This window comes from Amphiprion ocellaris, chromosome 6 (genome assembly GCF_022539595.1).
Source record: "Amphiprion ocellaris isolate individual 3 ecotype Okinawa chromosome 6, ASM2253959v1, whole genome shotgun sequence".
NCBI classification, from domain to species: domain Eukaryota; kingdom Metazoa; phylum Chordata; class Actinopteri; family Pomacentridae; genus Amphiprion; species Amphiprion ocellaris.
The window spans coordinates 3,172,278-3,191,991 of NC_072771.1; the positions used below are offsets into that span (position 1 = coordinate 3,172,278).

General features: G+C 36.9%; 1 protein-coding gene across 7 annotated transcripts in view; it reads right to left on the reverse strand.

The window, feature by feature from the left end:
• Positions 1-19,714, reverse strand: part of LOC111586344 (ral guanine nucleotide dissociation stimulator-like) — an 87,524-nt gene that overhangs the window by 34,618 nt on the left and 33,192 nt on the right. For 2 of the 7 annotated variants that reach the window (XM_055011279.1, XM_055011277.1), the window contains exon 1: positions 18,712-19,011. The exons of 4 other annotated variants lie outside the window; for them this stretch is intronic. In XM_055011279.1, coding sequence (XP_054867254.1) covers positions 18,712-18,900 — 189 coding nt within the window. In that variant the 5' untranslated portion in view covers positions 18,901-19,011. Of the gene's footprint in view, positions 1-18,711; positions 19,013-19,714 lie in introns of those variants that run through there. One more of the 7 variants, XM_055011278.1, reaches the window with a different exon arrangement.

A 19,714-nucleotide genomic window follows, 5' to 3' on the forward strand; every position in this document is an offset into this window, starting at 1 on the left:
GGTCAAAGTCATCATTCGGTGCTCAAACACTGCTGATATCTTTAGTACAAAACTCCCTTTAGTTGCTGTGTGAAGCTGCTATTAGTCATCGTCTTTACGCTGTAAAATCGACAACATTTGCAGCAGCGAACACTCAGTGACCTGGAACATCGCATTCAAAACAACACAGAGGACCTTTAGTCATGAAACCTGTTTACTCTGTGTTGGAGAAGAAGTTATGCAACAAGAACTGAAAAACAAGCCGAAACTGTAAAAATATAGGTCTTTAACTTAATAATTCACCACCAAACGGAACATCATTACTGTTGTTAACGTAGCATCCAGAATATTATAGTTTTAAACCACTTTAACGGCTCATCTGGTGCTGCAAGCAGCGTAAAATAAGATATTAATAACACTAATGAGCACAAATTAACAGTCACACAGCAGAAGAGTCGCTTAGACAGCAAAGTTTTCCTTCATACTATGAATATTTTCAGAGTTTCAGGCCCTCAAAAGTCCAGATTTTTCATATTTTACTGACTTTTTCCAGCATTTCTGAGCCTCAGAACTTCATCAGTACAGCAGATAGACAAGTGATATTTTCAGGTTTTCTCTTTTTGGACTCATTTTGAGTCTTTTTGCACAGATACCAGTAATTTTGCATCATTTCTGTGTGATTTTGGGCAACTTTAACAGACACTTTGGACAATTTCTGAGTACTTTTAAATCATAGTTAAATAATTTGGGATTTTTTTTAAAAAAAAATTTGGGAATACTTTTGCATCATACTGAACATTTTTTGAGTAATTTTGGATCATTTTAATGTAATATTGAACAACTTTAGTGTTATTTTGAACATGTTTGAGGGATTTTCAACCATTATTGAGAAATATTGTGCAGCTTTGGTTTCATTTTGAACATTTTTTGGAGCCATTGTGGAAAAATTTGAGTAAAGTGGAACAATATTGGAATTTTCAGTTCAGTTCAGTTTATTTGCCATTTGCAGTATAAAACAACATTGGAAAGAGGTGCAAGAAGCTCAAGTGCATTGTCAACATCTAAAAACAACAAATACAGGAGAAAATAGGACAGTAAAAAGAACAGGGAACAAATGCCACATAAAATACTTAAGAAATAAGGTACTAAGATCCAATAAATAGTTCATAAAAAAAAACAAACGTGTCCGACGCTTTGAATATTTTCCATCATTTCTGAGCCTCAGAACTTCCTCAGTACAGCAGATGGACACATGACATTTGGGAGGAAAAACACATCTGAATTCTGGTAAAATTGCATCATTACTGTTATTAATGTAGCACCCAGAATATTATAGTTTTAAACCACTTTAACGGCTCATTTGGTGCCATAAGCAGCATAAAATAAGATATTTAGAACGCTGATCAGTCTCTTAATTGATGAATAAAAGTGAAAACGATGCTATAATTTTAAAAAATAACACCCAAATCTTCAAGAACCCAGAGCATCCTGCAGCAGTGGACTGTGTAATAACATCTGAATTAGTCCCGCTCTGACATTAATGTTCCGTTAACTGTTCCTATGAGTTTGTGAATTCATTTAGGAAGCAGAAATGTGTGGAATGCTCCTCCTCCACACTCTTATCAGATCTCCATCACCTACACCATGAATGCACATGTGGGCTGCAGGAATGTGAGGAGAATTAAACTGTCATGAAAAAGAGTCATGAGGCCGAGCAAAGAAACGGAAATAAGTTTCCCCAAAGAGTCACATGACGGCAACGCTTGATCTGCAGCCGGATGAAAGGATGTTGTTGTTTCATTTCAATAAATTAGCAGCGGGTTAGCGTGGTTTACGACCAATATGAGGTCGTTGTGTTCTTTGCCTGCAGCTACGGTGCGCTAATAATAAAAATGTTTGGAAAAAATGACATTTCCGATTACTCCAAGCCTGTAGAAGTATCTGCAGGTTTCTGTGCTGTAAGTTCAAAACCTTAAAAATACTAAATTTGAGTGTCACATAACTAAGAAATTTACCAAAGTACATCCAACTTCTCCAGATTTTCTAGAAAGCTTCTCACAATGACAAAAAAACTCTAAAAAATGACTATAAAATTGTCTACAATACATAAAACCTTTTCAAAATTTCTCAAAAACTGCCAAAAATGACTATTAAATTGCCCAAAATACCTAAAACTCTTCTGCAACTTACCAAAAAATGTCAAAATTTTGTCAAAAATGGCTGAAAATGACTTGAAAATTGACTAAAATGACATAAAACTGTCCAGGATGACTCTAAATCTGTCAATCTGTCTGTTAAGAAAAATTGCATTAAAACCTAACAGTAAAAATTCTATGAAAAAACTGGTGAAAATTTTTGGTCTAAGGTGACAAAAACTAGAAAACATTTATGGTCTGACCAAAAATAAAGAAGCACAACTTTCTTAAGTTTACAAAAAACAACAACAAAAGTCTTAATAATGTCATAAAGGAGAAAAAAAGTCAGATTTACTCAGTCATAATGTTCATTTACACTAAATACTTGCACTACTGAAGCCTTTAAACTAGTAGAAAAAAAATTGCATAAGTTTTGTTTTATTAACATAAGATTTCAAGCACTGAGCTTTAACATTGTGAGCTTTACTTTTTAAGTATTCTACACTTATCCCATAGTTTTTAAGCTCAATAGTGAGTCACAAACTGGCTTTAGATTAGTGAAATGGTAACTATGACGACTTACTGTAATTCAGCATCGCTATAATTTAAGACTTCACCACAAGCTTGAGATTGAAGGTTGCAAACAGCAGCTAACTGTAACTCAAGGTCCATTTATCAACATTTCCTGGAGTTTTTTCTCATTTAAAACAGATTTAAACACAACAGTGCAGTTATTATACTAGATATTTACTGATAATTGCTGAAAATGAAGCTATTTCTGCAACTGGACGATGAGTTTTGTCAGATCTTGTTTTATTGGTTGCATGTTTTAAGATGTAAGAAGCTTTAATGTTAAACTGGAAGAGTCAAGTTTGTAACAGTAAGAGAATATTTATCCCAAAAAGGATCTAAGTATCTGATTACATGAGGTGCCAAACTACCACCAACACATTTACAGCTTAACTTGATGGTGTAAAACTGGATTTCTGGAGGTCAAACATAAGGAGAGTCAACCTGAAGGTTCAGTATTAATCCTAGTTCAGTCTGGCTTTGGGTATTTTTGCCCCTGATGTATTTTAAGTTGTTGCTTTTACCCCAGATCTCAAAAATAAACTGGGAATACGAAGTTGTCTTGACTGATAGAACTGTTTATTGGACTGTCATAGAGATGAAAAATCCCAGACCAGACTCCCAACCACAGCTGGCTGACCTACTAAGAAACACAATCACATCATCTAGATATCAAAAAAATGTTTATCTCATGAAACAAACGTCCTGTTTTCATATCTGATGGTCTTTATAAACACAACCAGCTTCTCAGCACCAGACTTAACCCTCCTGTTGTCCTCATTTACGGGCACCAAAAAAATACTGTTTCCTTGTCTGAAAAAATTCCAAAAAATTCAGCAAAAAATTTCCCCAAATTTCTGAAAATTTGCAAAACCTCCAGTTAGAAAATTAAAAATTTCCCTTAATTTTTTAAAAAACAAATTTGGCAACAAAATTCTTGTAAATATTTTCAAAAAATTAATTTAAAAAAAATCTTCCAAAAAAAATCCCAAAAATATATAAAGTGATATTTTTTCCCACATTTTCAAATTTTGAATTTGCGAAACCTTCAGGAAGAAAATTTCAATATTTCCTTAAAAGTTTACCTTAAAAGTTTTATTTAAAAAAAAAAAAAAAAAAAACTTGGCAAGAAATTTTTTTTAAAATATTTTCAAAAAATGAGTAAAAATCTTCCAAAAAAAAAAAAAACCCCAAATTTGGCAAGAAAATTCTTGTAAATATTTTCAAAAAATGAGTAAAAATATTCAAAAAAAATCCTAAAAATATCTGAAATGATTACATATATATCGGTAAAACTTCTAATATTTTCTTTAAGAACATTCACAAAAAAATCAACCAAAATTCAGTGAGATTTGCTGGATTTTGGATGATTTTTTTGTGAATGTTCTTAAAGAAACATTTTTTCTTGTTTTTCTTTTCTTTTTCCTTCTTTTTTATCACCAAAAAGGTTTGAAAAATTTCTCAAAAATGTGGACATCAGAAGTTATTTTTTTCCACATTTTAAAACATTAAAACAGGTCAATCTGACCCGCAGGATGACACGAGGGTTAAACAGTGGTCGAAGTAAACAAAGCCCCTCTGGGACTCCGACGCTCATGAACTGAAAACACACCTGCTTCAAAAGCGACCACTAGGAAGCCCCTTTGAGGCAGCGTCTAAATGTAGATCATCGGGGAAACTCCCAGCGTAAAGAGAAAACCTGCCTCTGAAACAGTCAACAGCCAAACAAAGCCAACAAAAGCACGCGTCCATTACGAGCCCGTGGCACAAGCCAGCGACTTCCCCTCGCTAACAATGAGCGCCGAAAGCCGCTGAGGTCATTTTAAAGTGGGGCAGGAGGCAGCGGAGAGGAGGGGGATGTTAGCAAAACATCCAGAAACTCTTCAGCGGTGTAAATACCGAGGCAGCGGTGGGATCCAGCTGCTGACAGAAAACATGTTGGTGCACCGAAATCCACACTTTATCTCCCACTGCAATTAAAGTGTCGGTTGAAGCATGAAAAAGTTGGAAAAATGTGAATATTTGCTGGTTTCTGTCCTCCTCTAAGACATTTAACTGAATATCTTTGGGTTGTGGACAGAATGAGACCATTTGTGGAGTTTGAGAAACACTAATTGACATTTTTAAAGCATTTTCTTGTATTTTAAAATCCAAACAACTAGTTAAATAATCAAGAAAATTAATAAAATTGCTAACTAAGGCCCTAGTTAGCATGTTAGTTAGCTTCCTGGTACACTAGATCTGAGGTTGATGGGAATGCCAGAGGTTTGGCGGGATTTTCTTCACTACATGTGGGATAAATTAAAAATGTGACCTGATGATGGAGCTGAAGAAAAAGATAATTACAATTCATTCTCTGGGAACCAAGAACGTGCTACATTTCATTCCAATCCATCCAATAGTCGTCCAAACATTTGACACAAAACCACAAGTATGAAGCTGAAGATGGTGCCAGAGAAGAAGTCATGGTAGCACCAAAGAAACCGGATTAAATCCTCTGGGAACCATGAATATTTGTACCAAATGTTGGTAATCCATCATGTTGATGTCCAGAGATTTCCCTGGACAAGGTTAAATTTTGACCATACATTGGCCCTAAAGAATAAGTCATAGTATCACCAGCATCATTGGGATATATCCTCTGGGAATCATGAACATATGTGCTAAATTTAGCTGTCCAAACATCTGACACAAAACCACAAATGTGAAGGTTAAGGTGAAATCAGAGAAAATCTAACAGTATCACCAAAATCACTGGGATAAATCCTCTGGCAACCATGAATCTCCATATTAAATGCCGATCCATTCAATAACTGTTGAAATATTCTAGTCTAATATGGCCGCCAAAGTGGCAAAAAATAGACAAAAATTAAAGTTCAAAGAGAAATCAAAGAAGAAAAACAAATTTTAAACTTTTAAAACATCCGACAAATAACAAATGACAAAAGATGGCGATAATAAAGTAGGTTTATCAAGCTGTAAAGTTTACATAATGATCGAAATAAACTGTGAGAAACCAATTACACCAAATGTTTGCACTATTTAAGTCTTCAGACTAGTTTCAAACTGATTTTGAACACTGAGTTTTAAAATATGGCATTACATCTATCCAATATTATAAAAGCTAAACAGTAAACCAATCAAAAAAACATCGAAATAGTTAGAAATGGTCAACAGCTGCATCCCTAGAACTTATTTTGCGATATATAACAGCATCTTTCTGGAAATTTATCACGGCAAAATATAAAGACTACACCACAAAGTCGAGTTAACTCTAAAGTCCATTTACTATCTTTATCTGGAATTTCTTTTCATTTAAACCCAATTTGAACCCAATTCTTACAGGTACTTTACTAGATGTCACTGATGATAACCTTGACATACTTGTGGAAGAAGTCTTAACATGTAAGAAGCATAAACGAAGAACTGGAAGAGTCGAGTTACAGCGTCTGGGGGAACTAATGCCAACAGACACATGAAGTGAAGCAGAATAAATGGTTTCAAGCTCATCAATTCTCTACTTACTACTGCTGTATTCGTTTTGTGTTGCTTCTTTAAAGACGAGAACCTCTCAGCTGTGCTCAGATGAAGCTCAGCAAAAACTTCCACCAGATAAGGACCAGACAATCCCGCCGAATCAAATCAAATCCCTCCAGAACCTTCTTGTTCCCTCTGCACCACCACTGATTCGATAAAAACAACAACTGTTTTAAATAAAACAGGATCGTGTCAGTTTTCTGTCCGTTGAGGGTCAATAATCATGTTGTTCTGCTGCTTCTGAGATGCGGAACTTTAGATTACAGTAAAAACACGCCGGGAGGAAAAGACTTGGTTCAGGTTCAGATTATTGGGCTGAACCAGACAGACAGCAAGTGCAGAATCAGACTATTTCAGAGAATTTATTTTTCCAGGCGTCGAGCCTCCACATTCCTGCTGCTTCTGTTTCTGTCGTTCTGTTTAAAGCTCAGATCCAAAAGCTTCACTGTGAAGTAGATTTCAGGCGACCTGTGGCCACAACGTACTGAAACGCATGGTTTAAAGATAAAAAAATCAAATTTCTTGACTGATAAAACATTATTTTGATGGGCTGGATTGACATATTAACACTGGGAGTTGTATAAACTTTATACTGAGTGTAACTTCAACTCAAATTTGCTGTTTTTCAGATTTAAATATTGAATCTTTGAATGCAAAACTGCAGTTATGACAAAAAACAAAATTTCGTAGTTGAATAAATTTCTTAAAAGTGAATAAACAAAGAAAAAAAAACGCACCAAAGATTCTAAACAAACACTCTAATTGTAAGTTTGTCAGCTTAAAAATTTGTGTACTAGCTTTATCTGTAGATTTTCTTGTCACTTAAACCTGATTTAAAATGGCCAATAAAGGTATTATTCTACATATATGCTGATGACACTGCTACAATATTCATACATAAATGCTACTTCTACAAACGTAAACAGCATTTAGACAAACTTTGGACTTTTGTTGAATGAATTAATTTCTCAAAAATAAATAAATAAAAATGGAGGAAAAAATCTCAAAAAAGCTAAAAAATACTCTAATTGTAAATTTAAGTGTGTCAGCTTAAAATTTGTGTACTAGCTTTATCTGTAGTTTTTTTGGTAACTTAAACCTGATTTAAACATTACAAAAACACCAAAAAATCTAAAAACTACTCAAGGACATCTTAATTGGAGCAACGATTTTCAAAAAAATATCTGCCAACTTAAAAACTTGTGTATTAGCTTTATCTGAATGTGATTTAAAAATGACCTTTAAAGGTATTATTCTATTATTTGCTGATGATACCATCTTATACTCGTGAAAAAAGCTACAACTGCAGTTGAATTTTCTTAAAAACTACAAAATAAACAAAAGAAAAAGCTCAAAGATACTGAAGAAAACTTTAATTGTAATGAATATTTTGTTATATTTGCCAACTTAAAAACTTTTGCACGAGTTTTATTTAGACATTTTTTTTACTCATTTATACTTGGGAGGATGCCAGATTTTCATAGTTCAAAGATTTTGCATATTGAAAGGACACGTTTACGTAAGAAAAAGTATTCCATAATCAGTAATAATCAGTAGTTTGCTGCTGATTCATCTGTTGAGTAACTTTTCTGGTTGTTTACTATGATAAAACAGTGAATTAAGTCTTGTTTTGTGCCACTAAAAGCCCAAAATCCACGAATATTTAGTTCATTAATGTGTGACAAAGGAAAGTAGGTATAAAGGTTGATAAATTAATACATAAAAGGCACAAATTGATGCAGAAAATTCAGTATTTAATGCTCAAAATTCCCCCTCATTGACATTTCTTCACCTAAAGTTCAAACTATATCTACAAATCTTAAACTGTCCAATCCATAAACATACAATTTTACATAACAGCCCATTACAACGTGTTTAATCCCCGTTTTCTATTAGCTTTGTTTGACTTTATGTAACCGCAGTAATCTTATTTTCGCGGGAGCTGCCGTAAACAAGCCACCATCAAACATTGTACAGCAGCTTTTCATTCATTCAAGCTAAAAATAGCGAGAGTCCAGCAGCAAACCAGCAGGATTTAGGGGCTCAGATGTTCGTAAAGCAGAGACCAGACTGAAAGTTATTGTCTGAAGAGAAACCAAAGAGTTTCTTTAGTTTCTGGGGCTCTGATCACCTCCAAACATGCGTCCGATTCAGTTCTATTCTAGGAAGCAGGCGACCATGAGAACCTTAAAGCGCCAACGGTGACTCAGCTCGGTTTAAACATGAGTGACATAATGACCCACAGCAGCTGGATTTATCCCACACGGAAGAAATAATCTCACAAACAAACGGAACATTTGGGTTCTGCGAGGTTTCTCTGGATGTGTCGGTGTCTATTTTTATCCATGTGACCCAGATTTAGGGTGAAAAATGTGACTGGAGTTGGTTTTCTGGTGTCACGTCAGGTCAACATAAAGGGAGACCATCATGTGTTTTATTTCTTAAAAGATGGACTGAAACTAGTGGAAATCTGGTTTGGAGGAGCAGGAGTAGATTCTGATAAATAATGTTTGGACTCAGCAAAAAATGAAATAATGCAGCAGTTTGCTTCTATTTTTTAATGAAATTATGTTGAACTAACGTTGAGTTAGTGGAATTAGCTTCATTTCTACAATCAGGGATATTTCTAATTACTGCTGAATTAATAATTGGTAGCACTGATGCCACTTTTTAGGTTGATTACTTACAAAAAATAAGTTGTTCCAACTAATATTTAAATGTTATCTTAAAGAAATGTGTATACATTATGTACTACATTTTGATTTGTTTATATTTATTTTTCATTCATTTTTTTGATAACTGCACTTTTGATATTTTTCAAATTGTATACGTTTATTTCTTTGACAATTGAATATTTGATAAGTTAGAGACTCAAGAGACTCAAATTTCATTGCAGTACTGTGCCAATGCAATGATAAAGATTCATCTTATCTTTTATTCATTACCATGATTATGAACACCCATTTTAGAAATGCAGAAATTCCCAGGTCTGAAAACATAACAAATTCTCAAAATTCAGTGAAAAATATTTAGCAAAACTTAGTTTTGGCTCCAAAATAACAACTATGAACTAAACCTGAGATGGTAGAGAAACGCTGCTAACTGAAATGACACTAATTAGCCAAGATAAGTGTCAAATTTTATATCTAAAAGTTAAAAAAAGGCTTTTACACATGTTTTGTTGATGTTTACAGTCAAGCAGCTGTTGACCATTTATAACTGAAATTCTGGTGATTTTTTTCTGCCTACTGCAGCTTGAACTGGAAATTGTCATGATCCCTGCTGTAGCTCCTCCCCTTCCTCCTTTCTCATATCATTCCTCAGGTGTTTATCTGTTTTGACCTGTCTGTCTCCCTCCTGTCTCTCTCTCCTGCTCACCTGTCTGCACTCTGCTACCTGCTGGTTACTGTGATGAGTGTCAGCTGCAGTAATCAGCTCACTCAGGACACCTGCCACTACCTACCACATTCATTCAATCACCTGCTGGACCATAGAGTCACATGTGTTCATAGACTCTGCTCCTGTCTGGGATTCTGTTCTCCCCACTGAGTCCCACTTCATCCCACATGGACTCTTGTCTTCCCCATCCAGGATAACTGCCGGTCCCCTGTCTGTCTGTCTCCAGCCTTCTGTCTGCCAGTCTTGTCCCCCCACCAGCTTCCTGATTCCCCAGACCTGCCTTCCTTGCCCCCTTAGTTCTGGTTCCCCTGGGTTTGTCACTACACTGTCTGTTGGCTTAGTTTAGTTTTCTGCTTGCGTTTTCCTAATGTTCCAGTGTAGAGTGCAGTTAGTTTATTTGGAGTTTTGCTCTCTTGCATATTTTGCATTTGGTTTGGTTTAGTTTTTCCCTGTAGGTTAATTTAGATTTTTAAGTTTTTTAGTTTTAGGTTTAGACTGGGTTTTTCAGTTGAGACAGTTTTTGTGTGAGGGTTGGTGTTTTCGTTAGAGGCTTTGTTTCCCCTTGTATTTTATTAGCATTCATTTGTATAAATAAATCCTGTTGCTGGACACCTGCTCTGTCTCAGCCTGATCTGTGCCTCCGTCTGGGTTCTCTGACCCCTCCTCCCGTAACAGTAATTTGGGGTTTTTGGACAAAACAAGCAAGTTTTCTGACATTTTATAAGAAAAATTAATGATAAAATGTATTGAAAATGTCCCTAAAAGAACCATAATAATCGAGGAAAGTGACTGCAGGAACTCGTCAAGGCAAGTTTGACCCTGATTTTGAAACAAAAGAACAGCAAAGCTTCCAAAAACCAGTTTTTACAGCTTTTCTCACCTTTTGTTATGTTTAACAATGTATATAACAAGAATGATGGAAAAATCTGAATAAACTGAGAGAAACAGCATCCTTCTATTATGAGCCTGTTGCAGCTGTAACTTTACCTCTCAGCTATATGTGATGCTGTACATAGAGGCGGACAAACTCATGTCCTGCTGGCGGTTTTTCTTCCTTTTTGCCGTTTTAAATGATGACTTTGGTTTTTGGATAAAACAAGCAAGTTTCTGGACATTTTATAAGAGAAACTAATAATAAAATGTATTGTATTTTAGAAGCTGTAATAACTAAGAGAAAAGGCAGTGCAGCTTCCAAACTTGAGCTTCAACCCAGTTTTACAGCTTTTGTTCCATTCAACAACGTATAAATGTGAATAAACTGGGCCAGCACTGCATCCTTGTTCCTTTGTGAGCCTCTTCCAGCTGTAACTTTACCTCCCAGCTCTATACGATACTGTACATTCAGCCTGCAGCCGGAGGGATCAACAAATAACTGAATCCAACCACAGAGACTCGTCCCACTGAAACCCAAGGCCGGCATCAAATAACGGGCGGCAGCGGGAAGAAAGGTGGTGATTGTGAGTTGAGCCCCGGCCTGAGCAGGAGGAGGATTAGGCATTAGGTAATTGTGTTAGAGCAGAGGATTAGATTAGAGCAGGTTAGTTGGAGTCCAGGGACCGAAGCAGGACCGGCTTTAATAACCCACTAGTGATGTCGGTCCAACCGATGACAGCAGAAAGTCAGGAATAGAACATTTATCTGAGAGGAGGAACATCGTCTGCATGTGGTCTCAGTTATAATCATCCTCCAGGATTTATATAAGACCAATAAATATGATTAGACATTCTCCCTCCTCATCTGAGTCAAAGTTCAGGACGAGAGCTGGACAACGGAGACCTTTATCCTTAAAAAACACTTTTACAAACTACATCTTTGGTCTGAGGAGGAGGAAATTTTTTAAGAAAGCATTAGAAATATAAAATACAGCTATTTTCCAGCCTCTAAAGTCCAACTATTTGCAAGGTTCACAGTTTTACATGACATTTTATGGCATTAAAGTGCATTTATTTTGGTTTGTAATTATCAATTGGATGTGTGCTGGTCAACGGAGCACTTTATCCAAAAATAAACATTTAAACAACTTATATTTGTGGTCTGAAGAGGAGGAAATTTTTTAAAAAATGCATTAGAAATCTAAAATACAGCCACAATTAATATAAGGAAAAGCTACAGTCATCATATACTGTATCGTTCCAGTCTCTAAAATATGATTATTTGCAGGTTTTGCAATTTTACATGACATTTTATGGCAGTAAACTACATTTATTTTGGTTTTCTAATTAAAAATTGAACATTTTTGACAACGGTGCACTTAATCCATAAAAATATTAAGTAATTGCGAGTTACTGAAATATTTGCCAACTAAAAGTCAAAATACTTCTAAATACTTTCTGGTTTCTTTCCTCCTCTGACAGTAAACTGACACTAATCTTTGGGTTTGCCTGTTAAAAATAGATGCACTATTTAACATTTTCCACCGTAAAATGGTTATTTTATACTATTATATGGTTTTATGGTCAAATAATGACTCAGTTACTAGAGAAAAAACATTCATAAATAATGAAAATAATCAAAAAAAGATTTTTCTGAAACGAATACAGTGAATTTTCATAAAAAGATGGATTTATCTCTGGATTTTCTCCACCATACAGACATATAATATGTAATAAACCAGAATTTACAGTTTTCTGTGTCCCAGTAGAGCAGCTAAATAATCAAATAAGCTTCAACAGCAACTATTTTGACAAGAAAAGCTCATTTTTAAGCAAAAACACAGAAGAATCTCCGGGTCTTTTTGTATTTTAGGATGTTAAGCCAGCAAAGCCAATCTGTCAACTTAATTTTCTGGAATTTTTATGCATGTTTTTTACATTTTTTAAAGTGTTTTTAGACATTTTTCTGATCTAAGAGTGTTGTGTCACTATTTCTGCTAACAAAGCGACTGATTTACTGTATTCTGTCTGACATCTAAAAACCACGACATGAAAAACTCCTCCGAGATGCGACAAATATTATCAATCATCCGACTGCTATAATCAATCATCCGACTGCTATTATTAATCATCCGACTGCTATTATCAATCATCCGACTGCTATTATCAATCATCCGACTGCTATTATCAATCATCCGACAGCTATTATCAATCATCCGACTGCTATTATCAATCATCCGACTGCTATTATCAATCATCCGACAGCTATTATCAATCATCCGACTGCTATTATCAATCATCCGACTGCTATTATCAATCATCCGACAGCTATTATCAATCATCCGACTGCTATTATCAATCATCCGACTGCTATTATCAATCATCCGACTGCTATTATCAATCATCCGACTGCTATTATCAATCATCCGACTGCTATTATCAATCATCCGACTGCTATTATCAATCATCCGACTGCTATTATCAATCATCCGACTGCTATTATCAATCATCCGACAGCTATTATCAATCATCCGACAGCTATTATCAATCATCCGACTGCTATTATCAATCATCCGACTGCTATTATCAATCATCCGACTGCTATTATCAATCATCCGACTGCTATTATCAATCATCCGACTGCTATTATCAATCATCCGACTGCTATTATCAATCATCCGACTGCTATTATCAATCATCCGACTGCTATTATCAATCATCCGACTGCTATTATCAATCATCCGACTGCTATTATCAATCATCCGACTGCTATTATCAATCATCCGACTGCTATTATCAATCATCCGACTGCTATTATCAATCATCCGACTGCTATTATCAATCATCCGACTGCTATTATCAATCATCCGACAGCTATTATCACTCATCCGACTGCTATTATCAATCATCCGACTGCTATTATCAATCATCCGACTGCTATTATCAATCATCCGACTGCTATTATCAATCATCCGACAGCTATTATCAATCATCCGACTGCTATTATCAATCATCCGACTGCTATTATCAATCATCCGACTGCTATTATCAATCATCCGACTGCTATTATCAATCATCCGACTGCTATTATCAATCATCCGACTGCTATTATCAATCATCCGACTGCTATTATCAATCATCCGACTGCTATTATCAATCATCCGACTGCTATTATCAATCATCCGACTGCTATTATCAATCATCCGACTGCTATTATCAATCATCCGACTGCTATTATCAATCATCCGACAGCTATTATCAATCATCCGACTGCTATTATCAATCATCCGACTGCTATTATCAATCATCCGACTGCTATTATCAATCATCCGACTGCTATTATCAATCATCCGACTGCTATTATCAATCATCCGACAGCTATTATCAATCATCCGACTGCTATTATCAATCATCCGACAGCTATGATTAATCATCCGACTGCTATTATCAATCATCCGACTGCTATTATTAATCATCCGACAGCTATGATTAATCATCCGACAGCTATGATTAATCATGAAAAGGAGCGATCAGGTGGAGCTCGACTCGTCTGCAGGTTTCTGTTGACATGCCGTCGCTGGATGAGTGAACAGAGGGAGGAGTGAAAGCTGCAGCAACAAGAAAAGAGAAACAGCAAGTCATCCTGTGGCGTGTTGTGTTTCCAGCAGCGCCGCTACGCTCCTCTTTCAGTTTCTCTTGATTCACAAACATGTGACGAATCCACGAAGCCACTCCAACGCCAGAAACCCCCCGGACTTTCCAGCCGCTCAGCAATTCTACATCTCTAAGCCGTTTAAACGGCATCTGTGTGATGATAAGGAGGCTTTACCAGCTGCATATGTAATGTAGGATTATGTCACATTTCATCGGCTGATGTATAAAGACACGGAGGAGGGCTTAGGAGCACTGATGTAATGTTTACCTCTGTTTTTATTAATAAATGTATGTTATATGCTGGTATCGACACCCTGAACCTTCAAAACATGGTTGAGTTGTAGCTCTATGGGCAAAAAGTGGATATTTTGAGCATAAAACACATTTTCCAGCAGTCTGGTGTCATTTTATCCACATATTTATGGTGGAAATGACAAAATTTGACACCTTGGACCCCCAAAATCTGGTTGAACCTTGGATCCACCTGATACTGAGCCAAAAGTGGATATTTTGAGCATATTTTCCTCCATTCTGGTGTCATTTTATGCACCAATTTGTGGTGAAAAACTAAAAATTCGACCGCCTCGATTAGTGCTGGGCGATATGATAATACATATCATGAGAACGATAGAAAAGTGTCTATCGTGCCATTTCTCTTCTATTGTTTCTATCGTTTCTAGGGTTGCCACCCGTCCCTTAAAATACAAAATCGTCCTTTATTTGACAATTAATTGTTGCATCCCGTATTGAATCAATACGGGATGCAAATTGTTCCGTATTTTCATAAACGCCCCGTACACGTCTGTCACACACCCATCAAAACTGCATAAGGAACAAAATAAAACACAGGAAATACTAAGGGCAGCTAATAATAAACTTCGTAGGACCCACGTAGCGAGGACCTGATGCCAGGTCCAGCAGATCACGCTGCTCCCACGTGTTTAAAAATGTTTACACCCGAAACTCCACCACGTCCACAGAAGCAAAAACGTTTGCAAAATTACAGATGTAAGTGGGAAGAGAGAAACCCCTGGCAGTGGGTAAAAGGCAAACTGTTCTGTGTTGCTCATGGACTAGCTGAAGTAAGGCAGCATCAGGAGACCAACATGTAAGAAACATGAGAACAGAGAGAACCCAACCAGCAGGACACAGTTTATCATCATCTAATCATCTCCTGAAGTCCATATGGTGAGAGACATCAGTATCTGGTTGTTAATTTACCAGAGGATGCTTAGAATCATGCTGATGTGGTCATAGACTCTACAGTGTTTTAATGACTAAATGCCTAAGTTGTTTAGTATTTTTTAATGCTTTTTAGTTTTTAATAAACGTTTATATAATAGCCAATATGTAATCAATAAATGGCCTTTGCCAATCTAAAGAAAAACTCCCTCAGAACTCTGATATGTTAAAGGACTAAATAAATTAAAAAATACATGCATAACCACATAAATAAGTTAATGCATTAACTGTGTTAAGATTTACATTTAGATGAAAAAAATGTCTGTAGAGAATTTCTTTGTCCGGTTCTCTGCATTCAGTTGTTTATGTTTTTGCAGAATCCAGTATTGCTCACTGGTTGCTCATTACATTTTGTTAGTTTGGTTTCACTGTTTAAAATGGTGCCACTTATTTTCAGACAGAACCTGTAACAATAAAACAATACAAAATTTTTAGTTCCGTGTTAATAAAGCACTTAAAGCTTTAAGTATGGCTAAATGCTTTTTTCAAAATTAAATATATCACTCCTTAGGTGGTAGTGGCCCCAAGTTCAGTAAAGTTGGAAAGATATTCACAGATTCGGACTTCCAGCATCAATAACTCATTAGATATAGGTTGTCAAAACATAAACAATGCCTCTTTCCCATCATTGTAAGGTAGACAATGTGCTACAAGCCCAGTTTTATCTAAAGTAGCTGTCTTTCAAGCTACAGGAATAACATTAATGTCTATATGCAGCTGGCTGTGTGGCGAATGCACAGGAACTGTGTGCAAAACCGCTGCAACAGCAAAGAGACACAAAAATTCAATAACCTAAATCTTGTACTCTGTAGTGTCACCAAAGTCACTGCAGCCTTCAACTGGCTCCTGTTGACACCAATGTTATTCCTGCAACTTGAAAGACAGCTACTTTAGATAAAACGGGGCTTGTAGCACATTGTGTACCTTACAATGATGGGAAAGAGGCATCGTTTATGTTTTCACAACATATATCTGATGAGTTATTGATGCTGGAAGTCTGAATCTGTGAATATCTTTCCAACTTTACTGAACTGTGGCCCCGAGGAGCCGTGGTGGGTGTCCTTTATTTTCATTTCTGAAAGGTGGCAACCCGAATCGTTTCTAACCTAATTTTATCAATTATTGCAGCAAATATATCATTAAATAGCCTGCGATGATTGTATTAGTGTTTTCTTGTCACTATGCATACTCTAAGTTTTCTATAAGTGAAAACAAAGAAGAAAAAAAAGATTTTTCGCAAAGAAACTCTTGTGGTTTTTGCGACATGATGCTGCTTTACGTTCTTTGATTCTCATGCGGGTTTGCGACATGCTTTATGTTACTTAACTCATGAGTGCTGAACGATGGACGCACAACAGGTAGGGCTGGACTGAATAGAAGTTTGTGGCCTCCGGATATTCGGGCCCTATTAATGACGAATATTCGGTCCGCTCCGTAACGTCCGGAGGTGGGGGATTGACGGACGGACGGACAGACGGAGGACCCGAATATTCGGTGAGGTCAGAGGCGGTGAGCTACCGGAGGAAAGAGACAAATTTTCGGCTCGGTTCGTAATGCCCGACGGGGGGTGGTGCTGGTGCTGGTGTTGCTGGTAGTGGTGGTGGAGGGGGATATTCGCATTTCAAAATTAATATCCGCATACCACCATCGGACCGGATATTCGGGTCCAGCCCTAGCAACAGGTTGAAGTTTCATGGAGAAAAGTAAGCAATGAAATTTTTGTCAAAATTTTCAGAGAATAACTGAAAACATACTTTATTGTGGTATATCGTGATATATATTGTTATCGTGATATAAAATAATCCATATCGTGATACATGATTTTTTCCATATCGCCCAGCACTAATTTCCTGATTTTATCTAGGATCCACCCAATAATGAGCCAAAAGTGCAAATTTTTGAGCATGAAACACTCATTTTGAAGCACTTTGGTGTCATTTCATGCACAAATTCACGGTTTAAAGCACAAAAGTCATCACCCTGAACCCTCAAAACCTGATTTTATCTTAGATCCACCCAATACTGAGCCAAAAGTGGAAATTTTGGGCATGAAACACAAATTTTCCTGCATTCTGGTGTCATTTTATGCACCGATTTGTGGTGGAAAACACAAAATTTAACACCGTGAACCCCAAAAAAATGTTTTAATATTACAAAATGGGACCTGAGTGGAACATTTTGAGCATAAAACACATTTCCAGCAGTCTGGTGTAATTTTATGCACAAAGTTATGGTGGAAATCACAAAATTTGGCACCTTAGACCCTCAAAATCTGGTTTAACCTTGGATCGATCCAATACTGAGCCAAAAGTGAAAATTCTGAGCATATTTTACTCCATTCTGGTGTCATTTATGCACCAATTTATGGCGGAAAACTAAAAATTCGACTGCCTAGACACTCAAAACGTGATTTTATCTTGGATCCACACAGCACTGAGCCAAAAGTGGAAATTTTGAGCATACTTTATGACATTTGGGTGTGGTTTTTCTGCACCAGTTTATGGTGGAAAACATAGAATGTGACACCCTGACTACTGAAAAAATTTGTTTTAATATTATGAAATAGGAAAATTTTGAGCACGAAACACCAAATTTTCTTCATTCAGGTCTAATTTTATGCACAAATTTATGGTGGAAAATGAAAAACTCAACTATCTGGAAAGTTCCAACTTGCTTCAATACTGGATCCAGCCAATAATTTGTGAAATTAGAAACATTTTGCCCCCCAATTCATGGTTTAAAAAAGTAAATTTAACACCCTGGACACTCAAAACATGTTTGCATCCACCCAACCCACCCAAAAATGAGCAAAAACGGGATCCGAGTGGAACATTTTTAAGCATGAAACAGCTATTTTCCTGAATTCTGGTGTAATTTTATGCACAAAACTCAACACTCTGAACAGCTAAACCCTGCTTTACTATTGGATCCAGCCAATAATGAGTGAAAACATATGAACATTTTGAGCATGAAGCAGCTATTTCCCTGCATCCTGGTGAAAACTGAGGCACCAAAACACAACAGTGAGGCACCATGACTCAACACTCTACATTCTGGTGACTTCTATGCATCAATTTATGGTGGAAAACACAAAATTCATCCACCTTTAAAGCGTTTTTTCAACATCCAAACAGCAGAACATCCTTTGTTTCTATGTATTCTACATGTAAACACTGAGGGGTTCTGATCTCCTACATCCCCGTAAACCTCCGCCTCTACACCGGACCATCGCAGCCCTCCACCCCGGCAGCAGACCCCTCCACCCCGGCAGCAGACCCCTCCACCCCGGCAGCAGACCCCTCCACCCCCCGGCCTCCCCTCACCTCCACCAGCGGCAGGTCCGGGTCCAGGTGGGTGAAGCTGTGCAGCACCACCGGGCTGCGGTCCTCCGCCACCTCCAGCCTCACCCCGTCCCAAATGTTCCGCACCCTCCACGACGAGTCGAACATGTCGAGCAGCGGCCCCGGCTTGACGCTGCGCGCCTCGGCTTGCATCCCCGGGAAATAGACCATGGATGCCGGGTGAAGGTTCGCCTCAGAGCGGCGGGACCGACATGTTCTCACGGTGAAGCTGTCCGGGGCTCAGAGCGGCTCTGCGGGATCACCGCTGCTGTCTGGAGCGTTTAGGACGACCGGGACTCAGCGGGGCTTTTCTAAACCCCGCCCCCGCCCCCGGTGCTGCCTTCACGGCTGTCGGACAAACCAAACACCCGCAGCAGCACCGGAGCTGCGACTAAACCAGACAGCCTCAGTGCACTATATTTTTAAAAAATCTAGAAAAAACGGTGAAATCTGACAACACTGTGCCAGAAAAAATAAATATGTAATAAAGGATGACTATTGTAACGTTAATAAATTGCAAAAACGGTAAAATAACTATATTTTATTTGACTTAAAAGGAGCCAAACTGTTGCTTTTTTTAAATAAACATGGTCAAAGAACAAATTACTATTTGTGAAAATCCAGGTGTTTAATGCTGATATTATTTACAGCATTCACATTTTTTTCATGAACATTAACGTTTTTTTCTCTGATTTTACCAGATTTAATCTTTAACTGAGCAAAACATAAAATATGTAATAGTTAAATAACTTCTATTTTTTAATACAAATATTGTTTTTTCTATTAAATAACAACAAATATCTGTAAAATAACATATTTTTTTACTGATTTAAACACAGTAAAAAATAGTGTGATAAAACATTTGACTGCTGATGTGGAAATATTCACAGTTTTGGTCTACTTTTATAGTTAGATTTTATATTTACATAATTTAACATTACAAGAAAAGTTTGAGAGCAATTATCCTGCATAGCTGTATTATTTT